General features: G+C 52.9%; 1 protein-coding gene across 2 annotated transcripts in view; it reads right to left on the bottom strand.

Moving 5' to 3' along the window:
- The window catches only part of LRRC75A (leucine rich repeat containing 75A), a 50,804-nt gene that overhangs the window by 14,139 nt on the left and 18,430 nt on the right, over nt 1-18,235 (bottom strand). For both annotated transcript variants that reach the window (XM_024235399.3, XM_024235400.3), the window contains exon 2: nt 6,521-6,649. In XM_024235399.3, the coding sequence (XP_024091167.1) occupies nt 6,521-6,649 (129 nt within the window). The remainder of the gene's footprint in view (nt 1-6,520; nt 6,650-18,235) is intronic.

The raw sequence follows: 18,235 nt of genomic DNA on the forward strand, positions 1-18,235 counted from the left end.
AGTCAGCCAGCTCTGAGGCTGATGCTCCTAACCGCTATCTGCTGCCCTCCTTGTGAGAAATCCTGTCTTTGGCTTAGGTCAGTTCAAAGTGCTTCTATCATTTACAACCAGAAAAGCCTTCAGCGAGACTGTCTCATTTTTTCCCAACTCCTCCACTTTTCAAAGAACCCCTCCAGGGCTCCCTCCTGCAGAGAACGGGACTAGGCAGCACTGGCCCAGAAGTGGAGCAGTAAGAAGGTGGGGAACAGGGGGAGAGAGAGGAGGAGGAGGAAGAGGAGGAGGGAGAGGAGGAGGAGGAAGGAGAAGAGGAGGAGGAGGAAGAGGAGGAGGGAGAGGAGGAGGAGGGAGAGGAGGAGGAGGAAGGAGAAGAGGAGGAGGAGGAGTAGCAGTAGTAGTAGGAGGAGGAGGAGGAGGAAGAGGAGGGAGAGGAGGAGGAAGAGGAAGAAGAGGAGGAGGAAGGAGGAGGAAGAGGAAGAAGAGGAGGAGGAAGAGGAGGAGGAAGAGAAGGAAGAGGAGGAAGAAGAGGAGAAAGAGGAGGAGAAGAAGGAAGAGGATCAAGAAGAGGAGGAGGAGGAAGTGGAGGAGGAGGAGGAAGAGGAGGAGGAGGAGGAGGAAGAGGAGAAGAAGGAAGAGGAGGAGGAAGAGGAGGAGGAAGAGAAGAAGAAGGAAGAGGAGGAAGAAGAGGAGGAGGAAGAGGAGCAGAAGAAGGAAGAGGAGGAGGAGGAGGAGGAAGAGGAAGAAGAGGAGAAGGAGAAAGAAGAGGAGGAAGAGGAAGAGGAGGAGGAAGCTGGACTTGACACTGAGACACACATACCCTAACTCCTCCAGTGGCTGGAACCCTGAGAAGTAACCTGGGAGCCATAGCTAGCCACATTCCCTACCATGCGGCAGGGGGAAGAGCAGTCTGTGCAGAGGGAATGCAGAGGGAGGCAGGGTAGAGCAGCGAGGAGGGAAGGAGGGACCTCTGCACCGTGCTTATCTATAGTTCTAGCACCTTGGTCTAACTTGGCTGCCTGTGGGCGCCACAAGACACCTCGGTATCTGTAGAACACATTTTCTTCCTTGCTGGAGCCAGCCCGCCTGGGCTTCTGTTATGTGCAGTAGAATCCTAACCCGCCCAGGAGGCTCAATGGCTGTGTGCAGAATCACCGCTTTACAGTCCTCCCCCGATCCCTGAAGATGGCAGGAGTGGGATGTGGCACAGTCAAGTGACTATAAGTGCAGGTCAGGGCAGCAGCCTCTCCAGACCTTCCCAGTGAGGCTGCCTAGGTCCTGGGGCAGAACGTGTTTGAGGGGCTTCTCATTAATCTGTCAGGAAAGATGACGTGCCGACCTGCAGGCTGACCTGGGAGGGGTACCAGCACCCGACACTGCTCTGGCTCTCAGCCATCAGGCAGTGATACCATCTGCCATCTTCAGTAACTGCTCCAGGACCCCGACAAGCACAGTTCTCCACTGCTGTCCCCATTCAAGGCTATCCCTCCCTCATTCATAAATTCATTCATACATTCATCAAATGTTGACTGTCCCCCTCATTACACTGGACACCATTCCAGATGCAGAGACTGTGTGCCGGCTTTTCTGTTTCCTCTTGCCCCACAGTCCACTCTGCCCCTCTCTGCTCAGAAGGCTGGGCTCTAGAGACTGCATCACTGGGCTCTCTTCCCCCTGGCTTCCACTTGAGTTCAGCTAATGGGAGCAATGGCAGCAAGACCAGAGGGCAGGAGGAGAGACAGATGGGGGAGTTTATTCTGATTCCCCCCACTTCGGCATGTGTAGCGGCCGGCCTCCAAGACAGCCTTGCTGTTCTCAGCTCCTGGCATCTGTGCCCCTGTGTAGTGTCCTTCCACATTGTAGCAGGGCTGGTCTAGGTGAGCAACAGAATCATTAGAACCAATAGAATGGTGGAAATGATGGTTTGTGACTTCTGAGACTGGGTCTTAAAAGGTATTGTGGGGGTTGGGCTCACACCTGCAATCCTAGTGCTTTGGGAGGCCAAGGCAGGGGGGTTGCTTGAGGCCAGGAGTTTGAGACCAGCCTTGGCAACATAGTGAGTGCCCCGTCTCTACAAGAAAAAAAAAAAAAACAAAAAATTAGCTAGCCATGGTGGTGCCTGCCTGCAGTCCCAGCTACTCGGGAGGGTGAGGTGGGAGGATCACTTGAGCCTAGTAGTTCCAGGCTGCAGTAAGTTATGATCACACCTCTGCACTCCAGCCTGGGCATCAGAGTGGGACCCTGTCTCAAAACAAACAAACAAACAAATACAAACAACAACAACAACAAAAAAAGCAAGGCCAGGCATAGTGGCTCACGCCTATAATCCCAGCACTTTGGAAGGCCGAGGCGAGTGGATCACCTGAGGTCAGGAGTTTGAGACCAGGCTGGCCAACATGGCGAAACCCGGTCTCTACTAAAAACACAAAACATTAGCCGGGTGTGGTGGCAGGTGCCTGTAATCCCAAGCTACCTGAGAGGCTGAGGCAGGAGAACTGCTTAAACCCGGGAGGCAGAGGTTGCAGTGAGTCAAGATTGCACCATTGCACTCCAGCCTAGGCGATACAGCGAGACTCTGTCGAAAGAAAGAAAGAAAAGAAAGGCAAGAAAGAAAGGCATTATGGCTTCTATATTATCACCTGTTGTGGGGTAAACCAGCTGCCATGATGTGAGGACACTCAAGCAGTCCCATGGAGAGGTTACAGGGCGAGTCTGCCGCCTTGGAAGTGGACCTGCCAACTTCTTTTTTTTTTTGAGACGGAGTTTCGCTCTTGTTGCCCAGGCTGGAGTGCAATGGTGCAATCTCAGCTCACGGCAACCTCCGCCTGCTGGGTTCCAGTGATTCTCCTGCCTCAGCCTCCCGAGTAGCTGGGATTACAGGCATGCGCCACTACGCCTGGCTAATTTTGTATTTTTAGTAGAGACGGGGTTTCTCCATGTTGGTCAGGCTGGTCTCGAACTTCCAACCTCAGGTGATCCACCCGCCTCGGCCTCCCAAAGTGCTGGGATTACAGGCGTGAGCCACCGAGCCTGGCAGACCTGCCAACTTCTGTTAAGCCTTCTGACACCTGCAGCCCTGACCAATGTCTTGAGAGACCCAAAGCTAAACTACCTACTTAAGCTGCCCCTGCAAACCTGACCTACAGAGACTATAACAATAAATGTCTGTTGTTTTAAGCCACTAAGTTTTGGGGTAGTTTGCTATATGGCAATGGATAATGCAGCGTGGCTCTGGACCAGGTGTTCTCACTCTGCCTCTGGCAATACAGCTTGTCCTCCTGTGAAACAACTTCCTACCACTGCTGTCTTTGGATGTCTCAATGTCCCCTGTTGACTTCCTTTATCCTGTCCTCAACCCTTTTCTAAACTCTCTTCAAACTTCACAATGGAATATGTTGCCTGCTTCCTGCCTGGTCCAGGCTGGAATTGTGAACAAGACAGACACCTTCCCTTCAGAGTTTATATTCTAGTGGGGAAAACAGACAATAAATTAGCCAACAAATAAATAAGCAAGGTAATTTCAGAGACCAGTAAGTAAAACGGAGAAATGAATGGAAAAATAAATGGGGCTCGAGACAGGCTGATCAGCAGCCTACACTAGGCAGGCTTGTCAACGAAGGCCTCTCAGAGGCCGTAGGCTCAGTCTGAACTCAGGAGAAGGAAACTCAGACAGAAGAGGCTGGAGCAGTCAGAGGGAGCAGCGACGTCCCTAAGGTAGGAGAGGGTGTGGAGGTGTCAGGAGCAGAGGAGGGAGGCCCACATGCTAAAGCAGAGCTCGCAGGGCGGCAAGTGGGAGAGGGGAGCTCAGAGACTCAGGCAAAGCCAGATGAGGAGTCTGGGTTTTGTTTAAACTACAGCACAGCCCCTCACTGAAGGATTTTCACTGAGGTCCGTGTAGTATCCAATTTACCTTTGGAACGAGCTCTCCGGTCTTGACACCTCTGTCTACAAAAATCTCTAGACCCATAACGTGGGCTGACATGAACTTCTCAGATGCCAATTGCTCTGACCAGGACATCCTGGTCAGCCCTCTGGGGTGGATGGAGGGGCTGCTCCTACCACCAGCCTGGGGACCTCCCACCCCTGCCTCATCCAGAGAGCCTCGCTTGCCACATGGGCATGAAAGGGGCCCTCCAGGTCTCTGGGCTTCAGCAGGGCTCACCCACTCTGGCTGGCTCTGATTTTATTTTGAGGAAAACAAAGTCCAGGTGTTGAAGTGGTTTGAGGAAGGTTACACCACGCAATGGACTGAATGTTGGTATCTCCCCAGAATTCACGTGTTGAAACCTAATCCCCAGGGTGATGGTATTTAGAGGTGGGGCCTTTGGGAGGTGATTAGGCCAGGGGGGTGGAGCTCTCACAATGGGATTCGTGCTCCTTTGCCCATTTCCTGCCATGTGAGGACACAAAAAGGTGACTGTCTGTAACCCAGAAAAAGGTCCTTGCCAGTCACCAACCAGGCTAGCACCCAGATCTCAGACTTCCAGCCTTCAGAAGTGTGAGAGATAAATTTCTACTGTTTGTAAGCCACCCAGTCTACGATAATTTGTTACAGCCACTTGAATGGACCACAACAACCCAGGTATGCACCCCCCGGCCCCACCCCTACCCAGATGGAAAGGGAAGATCAGAAGGCAGGAGTTCCCACCCCTCCTCCTGGACTTGCCTGGCCCTGTCTCACAGGGTCTCACAGTGGGCCTTACCCACTCCCTGGCCTGCCTCTCTCTCTGAGAGGGTGGGTCCTTCTCCCCACACAGGCCATCCGTGAGGCAACCCGTGAGGGGCAGGTTGGGGAGGGAGGGGAGCTCGGCCGCTCCCACCAGGCCCCTCCTCCTGCCCCCATGGGCACTGACCACCCAGGGACCACCGGCCTGTGTCCCGCCCAGCTCTGGGCCACTGCATAGGCCCACATCACACCTGTGGTTCTCCTCGGAGGTGTAACCTTGCTCAGATCACTTGACTACCTGAATTTTGTTTTCCTTAACTCAAAGATGGGCATATACACAGCCCTCCTATTTCTTTTTTGCTTTTTTGAGAGCCCCATCGCCTTTCACCCTCTCATCTGTGAGCAACTCCATTGCTGCTCTAGGAAAGGCAGGGTCTGGCGCCCGGCAAGGCCTCCTCACAGGCCTGACTCCCGTCCCTTCCCACCTCCCCAGGCAGAACCAGGTGGAACCGCATGAGAAGCGACGGAGGCACCAGCCCTAGCCAGCTCCCTCAAGGCACCAATCAGGCCTTGAGGCTTCCTCAACACCAGCTTTCCTTCCCCTCCCATTGGGCCCTGCATCCCTGCCTTCTGCAACATTGTGCTCCTGACCCTGGCCGGCTCCCAGCCCTCCACAGCTGGGCCTCCACCTCAGAGCCTTTGCATCAGGTAGCCCCAGAGTCAGAGAGAAGGCCCCTGACAAAGCCGCAGATGGAGCTCAGCCCCAGGAAACACCTTTCCAGAGCAAGGCTCCAGCTCACTGTAGGAACACAGTCAAGTCTGTATCCAGGCTGAGCGATGGGTGGGCTTGGGAACCATCTCACTTCTGGCCTAGATCCTACACCAAAAGGAAAAACTTCCCTCCCACACCCCTTCGTCCTGCTCTGGTTTCCCGACTGCCAATGAGGAAGCACTTCTTTTGGAAGCCACTGGAAATTGAGGGATGAGACAGAAAAAAACTAAAGCAACAGAGAAGCGCTCAAGTGTGGAAATGTCCCCAGCCGGCCCTCCCCTTCCCGCCAGGTCGGGCTGCATAGCCCTGGGGAAGCCTAGACCTGGAGCTGCAGGAACAGGGCAGAACCTCCCATCCAGGCAGGGCTGAGCTGCAGATCTGGAGCCTGGAGAGCCATGGAGCTTTCCCTTCCGAGCTCCCAGGGCCAGTAGGAAGAAGACATGAGTGAAGGGGTGAGTGTCAAAGGACACTCAGCCTCAGAGGTGAAGATATCTGGGAGTGGTGGGGACTGAGGCAAAGTGGACAACCCCATGCAGGGCCCCGGACAGCCTTCTATGACACCTTTGTGCAAATAAGAAAAAGTTCACCTCCAGGGGGACACGGGCTTGCATCAGGGCTCATGGCTTGGTGGGTAGAGAGAGGGCTGGATTTGAACTTTTCCCTGCCTCCTCCTACCCCGTCACCCCTCTGTACGCGTGCTTTTGTGCAACGTACAACCTGTACAACTGTATGTGGTGGCCTTGGCCCCATATAACAGGGATGGCTACTTAGCTCCAGCCCTGCAGAAATGAGGGCTTCATGTTGCTGGAGCTTCCAGTTTTTCAAGGGCAGCTGAATATACGGATCATGTGAAAAATTCTGGTTTTTAAATGTTGGCAATGAATTCACCCCCTGGGCCAAACAAGACCAATCTGTGCTAGTGGCACCAAGGGAGAGCACCTGAAGCTCTTGGTGCCTGGAGGACGGGCTTGTCCTCCTTGGGCCTGGGCAGTGTCTGCCAGTCCTCCTTGGGCATAGAGCTGCTCTGCCCAGAAAGGCACCCACTGCACACCCCGGGACCTGGCTGGCTCGGACCACAGCCACCCTACCGGCTTGGGACAGTGGATGTAGCGTGCCAGGCTGATGATGAGGTCGTGTGTGATGGGGTCCACCAGGTTCCGGAAGCTGGCGTAGCGATACAGAACGTCGTCTAGCGAGGTCGACTCCATGCCCAGGTCCTGCAAGAGCAAAGGATGCCCAGAGGTCAGGGCTGGCTGCCCACCCAGCTTGCCCACCATCCCCAGGAGAAGTAGGCACAGGCCCCTGGAGGCGACTCTGCCTCCCAGGTCCTGCAAGAGCAAAGGATGCCCAGAGGTCAGGGCTGGCTGCCCACCCAGCTCGCCCACCATCCCCAGGAGAAGTAGGCACAGGCCCCTGGAGGCGACTCTGCCTCCCAGATCCCTGGTGGGGAGCATCTGCAGAACTTCCCTCAGGGGCTGGGGCAGGCCCCTCCTGTTTGTCTTTGCCTCCAAGTTGAGGAAGAGCAGGGACTGGCCTCTGAAGGCTCTGCAGTTTGTGCAGGTCCTGGCTTGTGGCCCTCTCCTAGGACAGCCCCTGACCTTTGTCTCTCTGGTTTTCCAGAGGAGGAAGCCAAGGGTGGCCCGCCTTGGTGCAAGCAGCTGCTTCTCCATCGTGGCAAAATTTGGAATTAACTGCCTTGTGACAGGATGGTTTATTGACATTTATTTGTGTTTTCTTCCTGCTTCTGATGTTTTTACTGCTCCTTCTGTAGCTGATGCAGCCTCAGTGTTCCTTTGCCTTGGGGGTTTCTGAGTGGTGGGGTTGTAAGGAGAGCCTGCCAGGCATCCAGAAGGAAACCTCATCAGGACTCCCTCAGAAAGGTACTGAGTGGAATCTTCCCGATGGGAGGGGAGCAGCTTGGAGGCGAGTGCTACTAAGTGTGGTGGGACCGCGGCAGAAACCGCTGGAGCAGAGCTTCCCTGGGTCTGAGGGAGGAATTGGGTTTGGGGGCTCAGGACACACCACCCCAGAATATGGCACCCTGACATCTGAGGAGGCAGCCGACGCAGGAAGGTCTCTCTGACTGCTGTTCTCCCCCGAAGCAGGCCCTGAAGAATCCTGTGACCTTCCTCTAAAGTAGGTCATGAGACCCCCTGAGCTTAAAACGGAGTGATCGGCTTTGGAGAAGTAAAGAAACATGACGTGCCTGCCCTGGCGTGGGGCTAAACTTCGTGCCACTCCATGTGAAACGGGGAGGTACGCCAGCTCCCTTTCCTCAAGCACACCCCCTCCCAATTTCTGCCATCCTTGGGTATGAGCTACACTGCAGTTCCTGACCTTAGCTTGGTGCCCTGCACAGACCAGGCAATGCTGACATTCCCATCCGGAGACTGTCCTCATACCATCCTGGGGAACATGAGGCATCCCTAGGTAGGGAGGCAAAGCAGGCCCACCCACTGCGGGCCGTCCTCATTCTGGGGGCTCCCACAGCTGCCCCAGCACAGCCCAGAGGAGAAAGGCTCCCAGCCCAGGTGGCTGGGGTCCAGTGCCCTGGGGACAGGACATCTGGGCAGGGAATGTGTGGGTGACCAGCTGAGTTTGCTCCTTGTCATTTTGTTTGTATTCTGAACTTTTAAAATACCTTCCCCACATGATTCTTAGAAATCCCTGGAAGGCACCCAGGCTGGACATCATCATATACTCTCTACAGATGGAGACACCAAGGCCCACGCCTTCTGTGCTGTTGGAATTTCAGGAAGGATGGGGGCGGGGCACGGCCTCAGCCCTGGGCCTGTTCTGCAGATTGCACTGCTCTTATCTGCCAGGGGGTGGTGAGAGGGTGGTGAGGGGGTGGTGAGGGGGTGGCTGAGCTGGACAGATGGAGGGCAGGGACGGGGCTCTGTGGTCTGGCAGCTGACATTGATACAAGCAAATAAAGAGTCTTTGCTGGGGGCTCTGGAGGGCCTGGTGTCATGCCTGGGGGTGGCAGGAGCCTCTTGGGGGGAGCCCCTTGGAGCCCACCTGCCAGCCAGGTCCTACCTGCCGTGGTTAGGGTGCACTCTGCCCCCACCCTCATTAAAGCTTCATTCACGCCTCAGTGAGGACACAAGAGGCCAGTTGTGACACAGGGCTGTTTTCCACATGGCAGGAATGAACCTTGGAGGTGAACTACCAGGTCCTGTGCCAGGCTCTCTGGCTGCTGAAAAAATTTGCTGGGAACCAGGACCTGGGGGCTCAAGGTCTGTCATGGATGCAGTCAGAGGAGGCTTCTGAAGCACTGGCTGGTACAGGTTCTAGAGCTGCACCCCCTTGTAGAAGCAGGTGCAATACCCGCCTTTGACCTCTGGCCCTGCCCCGGCTTTTTCAATCCCTTAGCCAGGGCTGCGTCCTGAAGCAAGCAACCTGACGATGCTAAGCCTCAGCTTCCTCATGTGTAAAACGGGGACAGTGACCCCAGCATCACAAGGAGGCAAGGGGAACAAGACCAAGTGCTACATGTAAAGCCTCTGGCAGGGAACAGAGAAAGCAGCAGTGCCCTTTCTACTACATTTCTGCCCCCTCCTCCCTGGAAGGCCCGTCCTCCCCTTCTGCAGGGGTTCTCGATCTCCTGGACCACAGACCCAATTGAGAATGTGTCAAAAGCCATGAGCTCTCTCCCTAGAAAAATTCAGGAGTCATGGCTGGGCAGGGACCTGGGCACACACAGTCCACACTGGCCCCACGGTCAGGAGGGCGTGTCGGAGCCGTGTGGACACGAGGGACCCCAGGACACAAACTATCACCCACTAATGTGCAAAATCACAGCCCTGCCCTCTCTGGGGCGGGAGGAGGCTGGGGACACAGGAAGGCCGAAAGTCAAAGGACTTGTGTTCTATGGTCTCAGAGGGCCTGTGTGGTCAAACACTGGGCTGTGGCCCAGTGCCTGGCTTGCCAGCCAGTCCCTGCCTACAGCTTGAGGCTCCCCTCCCTGGGGACAGGGAGCTGGAGAAGGAGGGCAGATGAGGTGGAAACAGAGGAGTGGTTAGAGGCTGCACTGGTGGCCACGGGGAGGAGGCCAGAGGCATGGAGCTATTTTTCTTTTACACTCTGTCAAGCAGGCTGGGCTGCTCCTCTGTGGTTGGTGACTTAATGCCAGCCTCTATCCCTCCTCTGCTTTGCCCCTGGGCACCCCTCTCCTCTGTGAGCACCCCTGGTACCTAGTGGTCTCCCCCTTACAATTGTCCCTGCAGTCTGTCCCTGAATGACTCTGGGAAATAGCACTGGGTTTTAGGCCCTGGCCAGCCCCAATTCGCTGTAAGTCTGTGGCAAGAGACTTCCCTCTTGGGATCCATTTCGCCATCTGTGAAATGGGCAGATGAACCGCACTAGTGGTTATTAAACTGTGTTCCAAGATCTTGAGGCTGATGGTCGGGGGCTGCGGTAGACAAGAGGGAGGTGAGAGGAACCAGCAGGGCTGTGGGCTGCGGCTCTTACAAAGCAGCTCCTGGTTACAAACAAATGAACGCAGTTCTGTTCCAAAGAAAAGCTTGAAAGCCCTGGACCAGATGACTGCCTGGGTTTCTTGTGTTCCTACCAGCCCTGCCCCATCTTCCTGGATCCCCTACATCTCCAAACTAGTCTAGGCCATTCCTGGAAGGACCAAGAAAACCCCAGTTGCCAACCCGGGAGGTTGGGGAGGTCTGTGAAGATGCCAAATGTCCTTTCCGGAGCCCACTCCCCTGCCATCTCCCCGCGCCATCCCCACGGTTGCCCAGCTGCTGACTGTGGCTCCGCCTCTCTGGAGCACTGTCTGGGTTCATGTGGTTGTTGCTTGGGAGGGGAAAAGGAGCGTAGAGGCAGGATGGGAGGGAAGGAGGATGGTCTCCCAGAAAGGCAGCTCAGGGTCACTGTGAGTCACGGCCAACACCGGCCTGCCCTGTGAATTCCAGCTGGGGTGGGGCTCCCCAAGGTCCCAGGGCTACAACAGGCAAAGCCAGATAGAGGCTGGCCAAAGGCCATGGCACACATTATTGCTTTATTGCTTTATTTCAACCCCACCTAGGTCCACAGGATGCTTGTGCTAATTGAGGGCACTTCATAGTCCTGAGGACCTTGGGCTACTTCCCGCCTCCTTGATGTCCTCTCCATCCCCCCTCCCCTAAGCCAGGCTATTGGAGATGATGGTGTCACCAGCTGCTGGGACTACCCACAGGGCTGGGTGTGAGGGAGGAGAGGTCACCAGATCCTCAGGTGTCTCAGGAGGCTGCAGCCTGGGCCACAGCCCTGGGAACGGGCTCCTTTCAGACTCTGCACCCATGGCCTGCCATCGTTCTCAGGAAGACACAGAATGGGGGTAGGCACACAAGGCCTGCTGCATGTGCAAGGGAAGTGGAAGAATCAGATCCAGGTGTGGTCCCTGCAGCCCCTCCTGTGCACTGTACTAGTCTTGGAGGGGCTGGTTTGTCTTCAAAAGCACGAGGCATTGAGGACAATCCAATTTTCCTCATGATAGGTCTAAACGGTACCACCTCTAGGAACTGTGCCTGTGGACAGTTCCTCATCAGGATGTCTGGGAACACCAGCAGGTGCACCTGAGTCACTGCTGGTGGGGAGTGACGCTCGGAGAGTGTGGCTGGCCTGACACCGAGTCACTCTCAGCTCCCTTTCGAACTGCTGGACCCAGCACACAGCAGCACATGGCATTTCAAAGAAGGGGGCCCTACATAACTGGAGCTTAGATAAACAAGTCTGGGGACTCATTGCAATGGGAAGAGATGATGGGCTTGGGGAATAGGGGTGCATGTTTCCAAAAAGTGAGTAGAGATTTACACAGGGCAGTCAGAATGGCATTTCTCAAAGTGTGGTCTGTAGACTTTGGGGAAGCACCCTTAAGACAATTTTAGGGGTGCTGTGGGACCTCTTTTCCAATGACATATCAATGTGATGCCAGATTTTCTTCATAGATGTCAATTAAAACAACCTGTCGCAAGACCCAGTGCAAAAGCACAAGTCTGATAGCGTCTTCTAGAAAGTGAGACTAAAGAGAGTCACAAAAATGGGAAGCAACACCACTCTCCTCACTTGGCTTTTCTTTTCCTTTGGAAAATATAGTTATTTTCATAAAAATTTATTTCTTCACTTGGGAACTTATTATTTTTTATTTTGAGACAGGGTCTTGCTCTGTCACCCAGGCTGGATTGCAGCGGTGCGATCATAGCTCGCTGCAACTTTGAACTCCTGGGCTCAAGTGATGCTCCTGCCTCAGCCTCCAGAGTAGCTGGGATTACAAGGGTGAGGCACTGTAAGGAGCTGCTGTTATGTTTTTTAGATGTGAAAACAACCCTATGAATGTCACAGCTGGCATTTTGCATTCACGTTTGCACATGTGTGTGCAAGGCAATGGCATGGAGTGTACATGATCACTGCCACTCACTCGTTGATGCCTCCCCACAGTATTCGCACCTTCACTCTGTATTCCTGCGCAGTAGGGAAGTCACCCAGTACATGTTTCCCCCCAGGAGGAATACACAGATGCTTTCTCTTCTGAGCTCTGGCCTCCCTGAGAATTCCTTCATGTTGATGACACACCTGAAGACAACCGGGCTCAACAGAAACTCCCTGCAAAATATCGCAGACAGACTTGGCTACCCTCTGACTTTCAGTCCTGCAGATGAGAATGAGGCTATCTGATTTTTGTTTCTTTAGCTGCTTGTTCGGCCCTGGCGCCTGTAGGGCTGTCCTTGCCACAAAACCCCACTGTGCCTACTGGACAGCCCTAGCACACTGTCCTCTTCCTGGGAATATCAGTTCAGCCTATAGGAGGCCTCTGAAGCAACTGATATCTCTACAGCAACTTCTCCAAGTCACCAAAGGGACATCTCATTCTTGACATCGCCCAAACTTCTAAAATCCCTTCCCTGTATCTTTCTTGCTACTCCAACCATCCCTCACTTTCTCATTTCCACCCTGCAAACTCAGCCCAAATCTTTCTAATACAAATAAACTTAACTTCTGTGGCCAATCCAGTTCTCAGATCCAAAAAGCCCCGCAAAATCCCAGAAAATAACAAGGGTTGGCAAGAATGTGAAGAAACTGGAACCTTTGTGCGCTGCTGGTAGGAATGCAAAATGGTGCAGCCACCACGGAAAATGGTGTGGCAGTTCCTTAAACAAATTAAACACAGAATTGCCATATGATCCAGCAATTCCACTCTTGGGAATATATACCCCAAAGAACTGAAAGCAGGCACTCAAACAGCAGCTATGTTTCCAGCAGCATCATTCACAGTAGCCAAAAGGTGAAAACAATCCGAGTGGCCATCAACAGATGAATGGGTACACGGAGCGTGGTCTAGCCATGCAATGAAATATTATTCAGCCTTAAAAAGGAAGGGGATTCCAACATATGCTACAGCATGGTGAACCCTGAGGACACAGGGACAAATAAGTGAAATAAGCCAGACACAAAAGGACAAATACTGTCTGGTTTCACTTATATGAGGTATGTAGACTAGTTAATTCATACAGACAAAAAGTAGAATGGTGGGTACCAGGGGCTGGGGGGAGGGGAAGGAGGAGTTACTGTTTAATGAGGACACAGTGTCCATTTTGCAAGATGAGAGTTCTGGAGGTCAGTTGCACAACAAACAGTGTGAATGTACTTAACACCACTGAGCTGTATGCTTAAAAATGGTTGAGATAGTAAATTGTATGTTATGTGTATTTTACCACAAATTTTAAAAAGGGCCAGGCCCGGTGGCTCATGCCTGTAATCCCGGCACTTTGGGAGGCTGAAGCAGGACGACAGCTTGAGCCAGGGAGGTTGAGGCTGAAGTGGGCTATGACGGTGCCGCTGCATTCCAACCTGGGTGACAGAGCCAGACCCCCAGGCAGGCAAACATAGACACCTTCTTGGGATAGGAGGGAGCAGGGGAGGGTGCACATTCTATCTGGCCATTCTTTTTCTGCCCCTGACACTTGGTTATTAAACATTTTTGCTACCATGTGTCTAGTGGTGGATCTGTTTTCTTTGGATTTACTTTCAGGTATTGGTCAGCAAACATAGACCTTTTTTTTCAGGCTGTCTTTTCCTCAGGAAAACCAACACTGGCTCTGTGTCTTCTGGATTTATCTTTTTTGGTATTCTGTGCATGATACACGTTCATCCAGGGTTTCCAGTTTGCCTTCCATGTCACTGATTTCACATCCAGCATCACCGCTCTCACTGCCCCCAAGAAGGACTGCAAGTAGGCTAGCATTTCATTTCCTTGCAATTCTTATTTTGCTTGTTAATCTGCCCTTTCATCTCATCCTGTTGGTTTTCTTTTCCATCTCAGTTTGGCCTCTTTGGGTGGCCTTTTGTTCTTTTCCCACAAAGTTCATTTCTTCTGGATCCTGCTGTAGATCATTTTCAGAGGTCAGGGTTCAGGTTCCAGGGTATCTATCTTATGCTCAGGCTTCCCCCCTCCCCAGCTTGTGCACTCTCGAAGAGGCCAAGATCTAGTGACACCCACGTCTATCAGCACATCCTTGTCCCCGTGACGGCCTCCTTGGGTTGGGACTGAGTCCACCTCTCAGGGCTCTGGCTTGCAGAAGAGCCCAGCCCCAGGATGAGTCTCAGGCACCGTGCTTATGTGACTCTGACTTTGAGAAGGGACATCTTCACCCACTTCATGGCCTGAATCTCCAACACTCACAACAATGAAGTCCACGGAAATCTATAACAATGTCTGTATGTTCAGGACACTTCCTGTCCTTGGGTAAGCCCACTGGCTGCAGCGGACTTCTCAGATGCCCTCTCTTCCCGCCTTGGGAGTTGCTGTCTCTGAACGGATGCAGACAGAGGCATGGGAGAGGATGAAGGGAGAGGGGAGTGGAAGAGCCCTCCTTTTAGCTCCAAATTGTCACTTGCATGGTACAGGACCAGTTGCCTGACTTTCTGATTGGCACAGTCCACAAACTAAGGGAGAAAGTGGCTTCCTCTCTTCCTTCCGGAGGTCTCAGATTCCTGGGAGGAAGGCTGGATGGTGCCTTTCTTGGCCCTGCTCCATGTGTCTAGCAGTGAGGAGGCTCCTCTCAGACTGCCCACCTGTCTTTGTTTCCAGTGTGCTGAGTGTTTGTCTTTTTTTGGTGCATCGTCTTAGGTGTCTTAGGGGAAAGCTAGGGGAAGCCACAGAGGAGGCCGCCAGCCATACTCTATTTTAAACCTCAACTCCCCCCTTCCCTCTTAAACTCATTTTTAACCCCACTCCCAGAAGGAAGGCCCCGTGGGAAATTAGCTTTCATTTGTCTCTCTCCTCCAGGCATGACTCCACAGTTTCTGCAACAACAGAGCCGGGGAAAGGAGGACGCAGCAAGCGCTGAATATTAACCAGCAAAGGTAGATGCTTCAATATCGAAACCACCAGGACCCGCATGTGCAAAGCTACTTAATGAGGGTGTAATCAAACACAGTCTACCAGAAGGAAATTAATTAGAGTCCAGAGGGCAAGCAGGAAGCAGAACCAGGCTGCTCCCCCTCCTGGCTCTAGAACATCACTGGCAGCCACTGCTAAGGGAGGGATAAGGCTGGGGGATGCCAGGCCTCAGCTGGGTGCCAGGGCTCCTGTCCTCTTCCCCGTGACATTCCGGCTTGCCTTTGGGGGACACCCAGGGGAGGGAAGGGAAATGTCAGGTGCTGTTAGGGAAACACAGCCTGAGGAAGCCCCCAGGGAGAGAATATGGGACATCCCAGAGTTAAGGAGCTGGGCACAGAGAAGACTTGCTTCTCTAGGAAGACAATGGTCTCATAAGAAGAAGGACAGAGTCATAAACAACAGAAATGTATTCTCTTAGTTTTGGAGACCAGAAATCTGAAATCAGGGTGTGGGCAGAGCTGCACTCCCTCTAGAGATTCTAGGCGGAGACTTCATTCTTTCCCCATGTGCGACAGGGAAGGGAGGGACGCCGGGCACAGACCTATGCACTGAATGAGAGAAACAGATACAGGATGCAGTGGGATGAATGGTGGCCCCCAAAAGACATGTCCATGCGCTTGTGCCCAGAAACTGTGAATGTGACCTCATTTGGAAAAAGGGTCTTCAAGCACAAATTACCTTCAGGACCCTGAGATGAGATGATCCTGGTTTATCCAGGTGGGCCCTGAATCCAGAATAAGTGTTCTTACAAGAGACACAGAGAAGGCAGCAACGTGAAGGTGGAGGCAGAGAAGGCAGTGATGCGGCCACAACCACCAGAAGCTGGAAGGGGGAAAGAGTGAAATCTCCCCTGGAATCTCTGGATGGAGACAGCCCTGCCGACACTCTCATCTCGGACTTCTGGCCTCCAAACCATGACAGAATATGTTTCAGTTGTTCCAAGTCACTCAGCCAGTGGTCAATGGTTACGGCAGCCCCAGGAAATGAATGCACCAGATTGGATCAGGACAGAGGTGGCATTTTTCCCAGGGGCACACCAGGCAAAAGGGAGAAGAGATCAAGACAAGTGGCCGGGACCCCTCCCTTCTTCCACTGCTGCAGACCTCAGCCAAGAGCACAGCTGTGGGCAACCAGGGACGTTATTGCCAGAAATCAACTTGCTGTCTCCACCAGCCCTGGAGCCTCTGTGGGTACACTCTCCTTTGCTGTCTGCTCCCAGGGGCAGGGCTGTACTAGTCAGAAATGCTTCCTATAGGACCCCCAAGGTGGTTCTCAGCTCAACACGGGAAAGAACCTTTAAAAACAGGTGATGAAGGAAATGCTGACACCGCCCATGACAAGGATGAGGCTTGAAGACTCCACTAAGAGAAATAAGCTAGGCACGAGAGGACAAATACTGCACGAGGCCACTTACGTGAGGGACCAAGAGTATCTAATCATTCAACGTACTCAAATTCACAGAAACAGAGAGCAGAATGGTGGTTGCTGGGACTGGGGAAGGGGGAATTCGTGTTGGGTGGGGACAGGGTTTCAGTTTGGGGAAGATGACAGAGTTCTGGAGATGGAAGGTGGTGACGACTGCACAGCAATATGAATGTGCTTAATGCCACTGAACTGTGCACCTAAAATGGTTAAAACGGTATTTTATATTTGTATATTTTATCATAATAAAAAAATAGTGGTGAGCTCACCGTCACTGGAAGGATACAAGCAGAGAAGAGACACTCATCAGCCGGCACTGCTGAGGCAGGATTACTGGACCACAAGGAAGGTAGCCACTAAGGGCTCTGGCCCCCTGTGACTCTTCTCATCAGCATGGCCCAGGATGCAGGATCCTGGCATCCAAGGAGGTGCCACTAAGTAGCTACAAGACGTGGGGCCTGGCGAGAGGAACCATGAAAGAACTCAGAAAAAAAAAGCAACAAAAAGCCAGTGATGAAGCTGCGTGGATGGTGGAAGGCGAGCAGGAGTTTGGTGATGGAGTTTGAAGACCGGGACTGAGACCTCCCCGCTGGAGCGGTACGTGGGGTGCAAAAGCAGAAGTGGCACCAGTGGGCTTGACTGCTCCAGAGAGGGGCATTGCTCCTCAGTGCAGCGACAAGGCACCATTAGCCCCAAAAGTGCCACAGTTACACAGGGTGGCCCTGGAGCAAAGTGAGTGCTAATGCGCTGGGGCATATGGAAATCTGGTATTTCACACATTTGTCATGTTCAAGAGAATTAGGCGTATCAGAGTATCTAACAGATTGGCCTTCCAATCCCCATTTAAAACGGGTAATTGAGTAGCTGATTTTAAGCTTATGATTTTAAGCAGAACACCGGAAGTGGATTCAGCCAAGTTTGTAAGTTTTGAAATGTTTCAGAGAACTAATAGTCATCATATTTATCAGCTTATTAAATTTTAAGAACTGTTTAGGAACCCAGGAAAGTCCTGCTTTTTAGGATGAGTATTTATAAACTTAAGAACACTGGTTATGTTAAATTTATAAAGTCACATCAAGATATTTAAAGAAATTTAATTACTTAAGTTATAAACCCCCTACCCTTGAACATCGACATTTAAAGGAACTAGATTCGTGAGGGGAATAATGAAATTGGTATGTTAAATGCTTCATGAAACACTAGGTTTAAAAATTTCCACTTCAATATATATTGAATATTAATTGAGAAAATTCAAGTCGTTGTTAGTGTGTGTGTGTGTGTGTGTGTGTGTGTGCGCGCGCGCCCCAGGAATAACTAATGACAGATAATGCAGATGAGGTGGGCACCCTGCAGAGTCCACGGCAGGGAGCATCAGCACAGCGAGACAGGGAGGACTGTGCAGTTAAGAGCCCGAGGCACACTGCTCAGGCTTGGAAGACACCAAAGCAAAGCAGACTAGCAAAAGTAATAAAAGCAACTGTTAACATCCCCTCCCCCTAACAAAACCACTGGACAGTATGGGAATCCTGTTTGAAGGTGAGGCCTCCTCACAGTCCTGCTGATGTCTAAGGTGGGCATTGCCCGGCTCCTGGTCCCAGTCTTGGGGGTTGCCTCTTGAGGGCACCCTGGCTTGGTGCCCGCCACCCCCACAGGCCTGTGAGTTTGGTACCCAAGGAGGTGTCCATTAGCACCCAGCTGACCGAAGTCAGCCAGATGCTGCCAGTGAGGGCTGCTCTGCAGAGGTCTGAGTCAAGGAACTGCTGGTGGGGGGTCACTGGCACCCACTCCCCGCTCCACCAGACTTGCCCAGCCTGTCTGAGGGATGAGAGGTAAAGACTGGGGTTCTCTGGTCCCACCTGAGGGTCCAGGGGCAGCTTATGACTCTCCCACCCGTCCGAGGCCACGTGGCCCCTGCAGGTTTTTGAAGCCAGGCAACCCGGCAGGCTGGCCCTCCTCAACGGTGACGAGTGTTGCCACCAGGTCTGCC

The sequence above is a fragment of the Pongo abelii genome, chromosome 19, assembly GCF_028885655.2.
Source record: "Pongo abelii isolate AG06213 chromosome 19, NHGRI_mPonAbe1-v2.0_pri, whole genome shotgun sequence".
NCBI lineage: Eukaryota > Metazoa > Chordata > Mammalia > Primates > Hominidae > Pongo > Pongo abelii.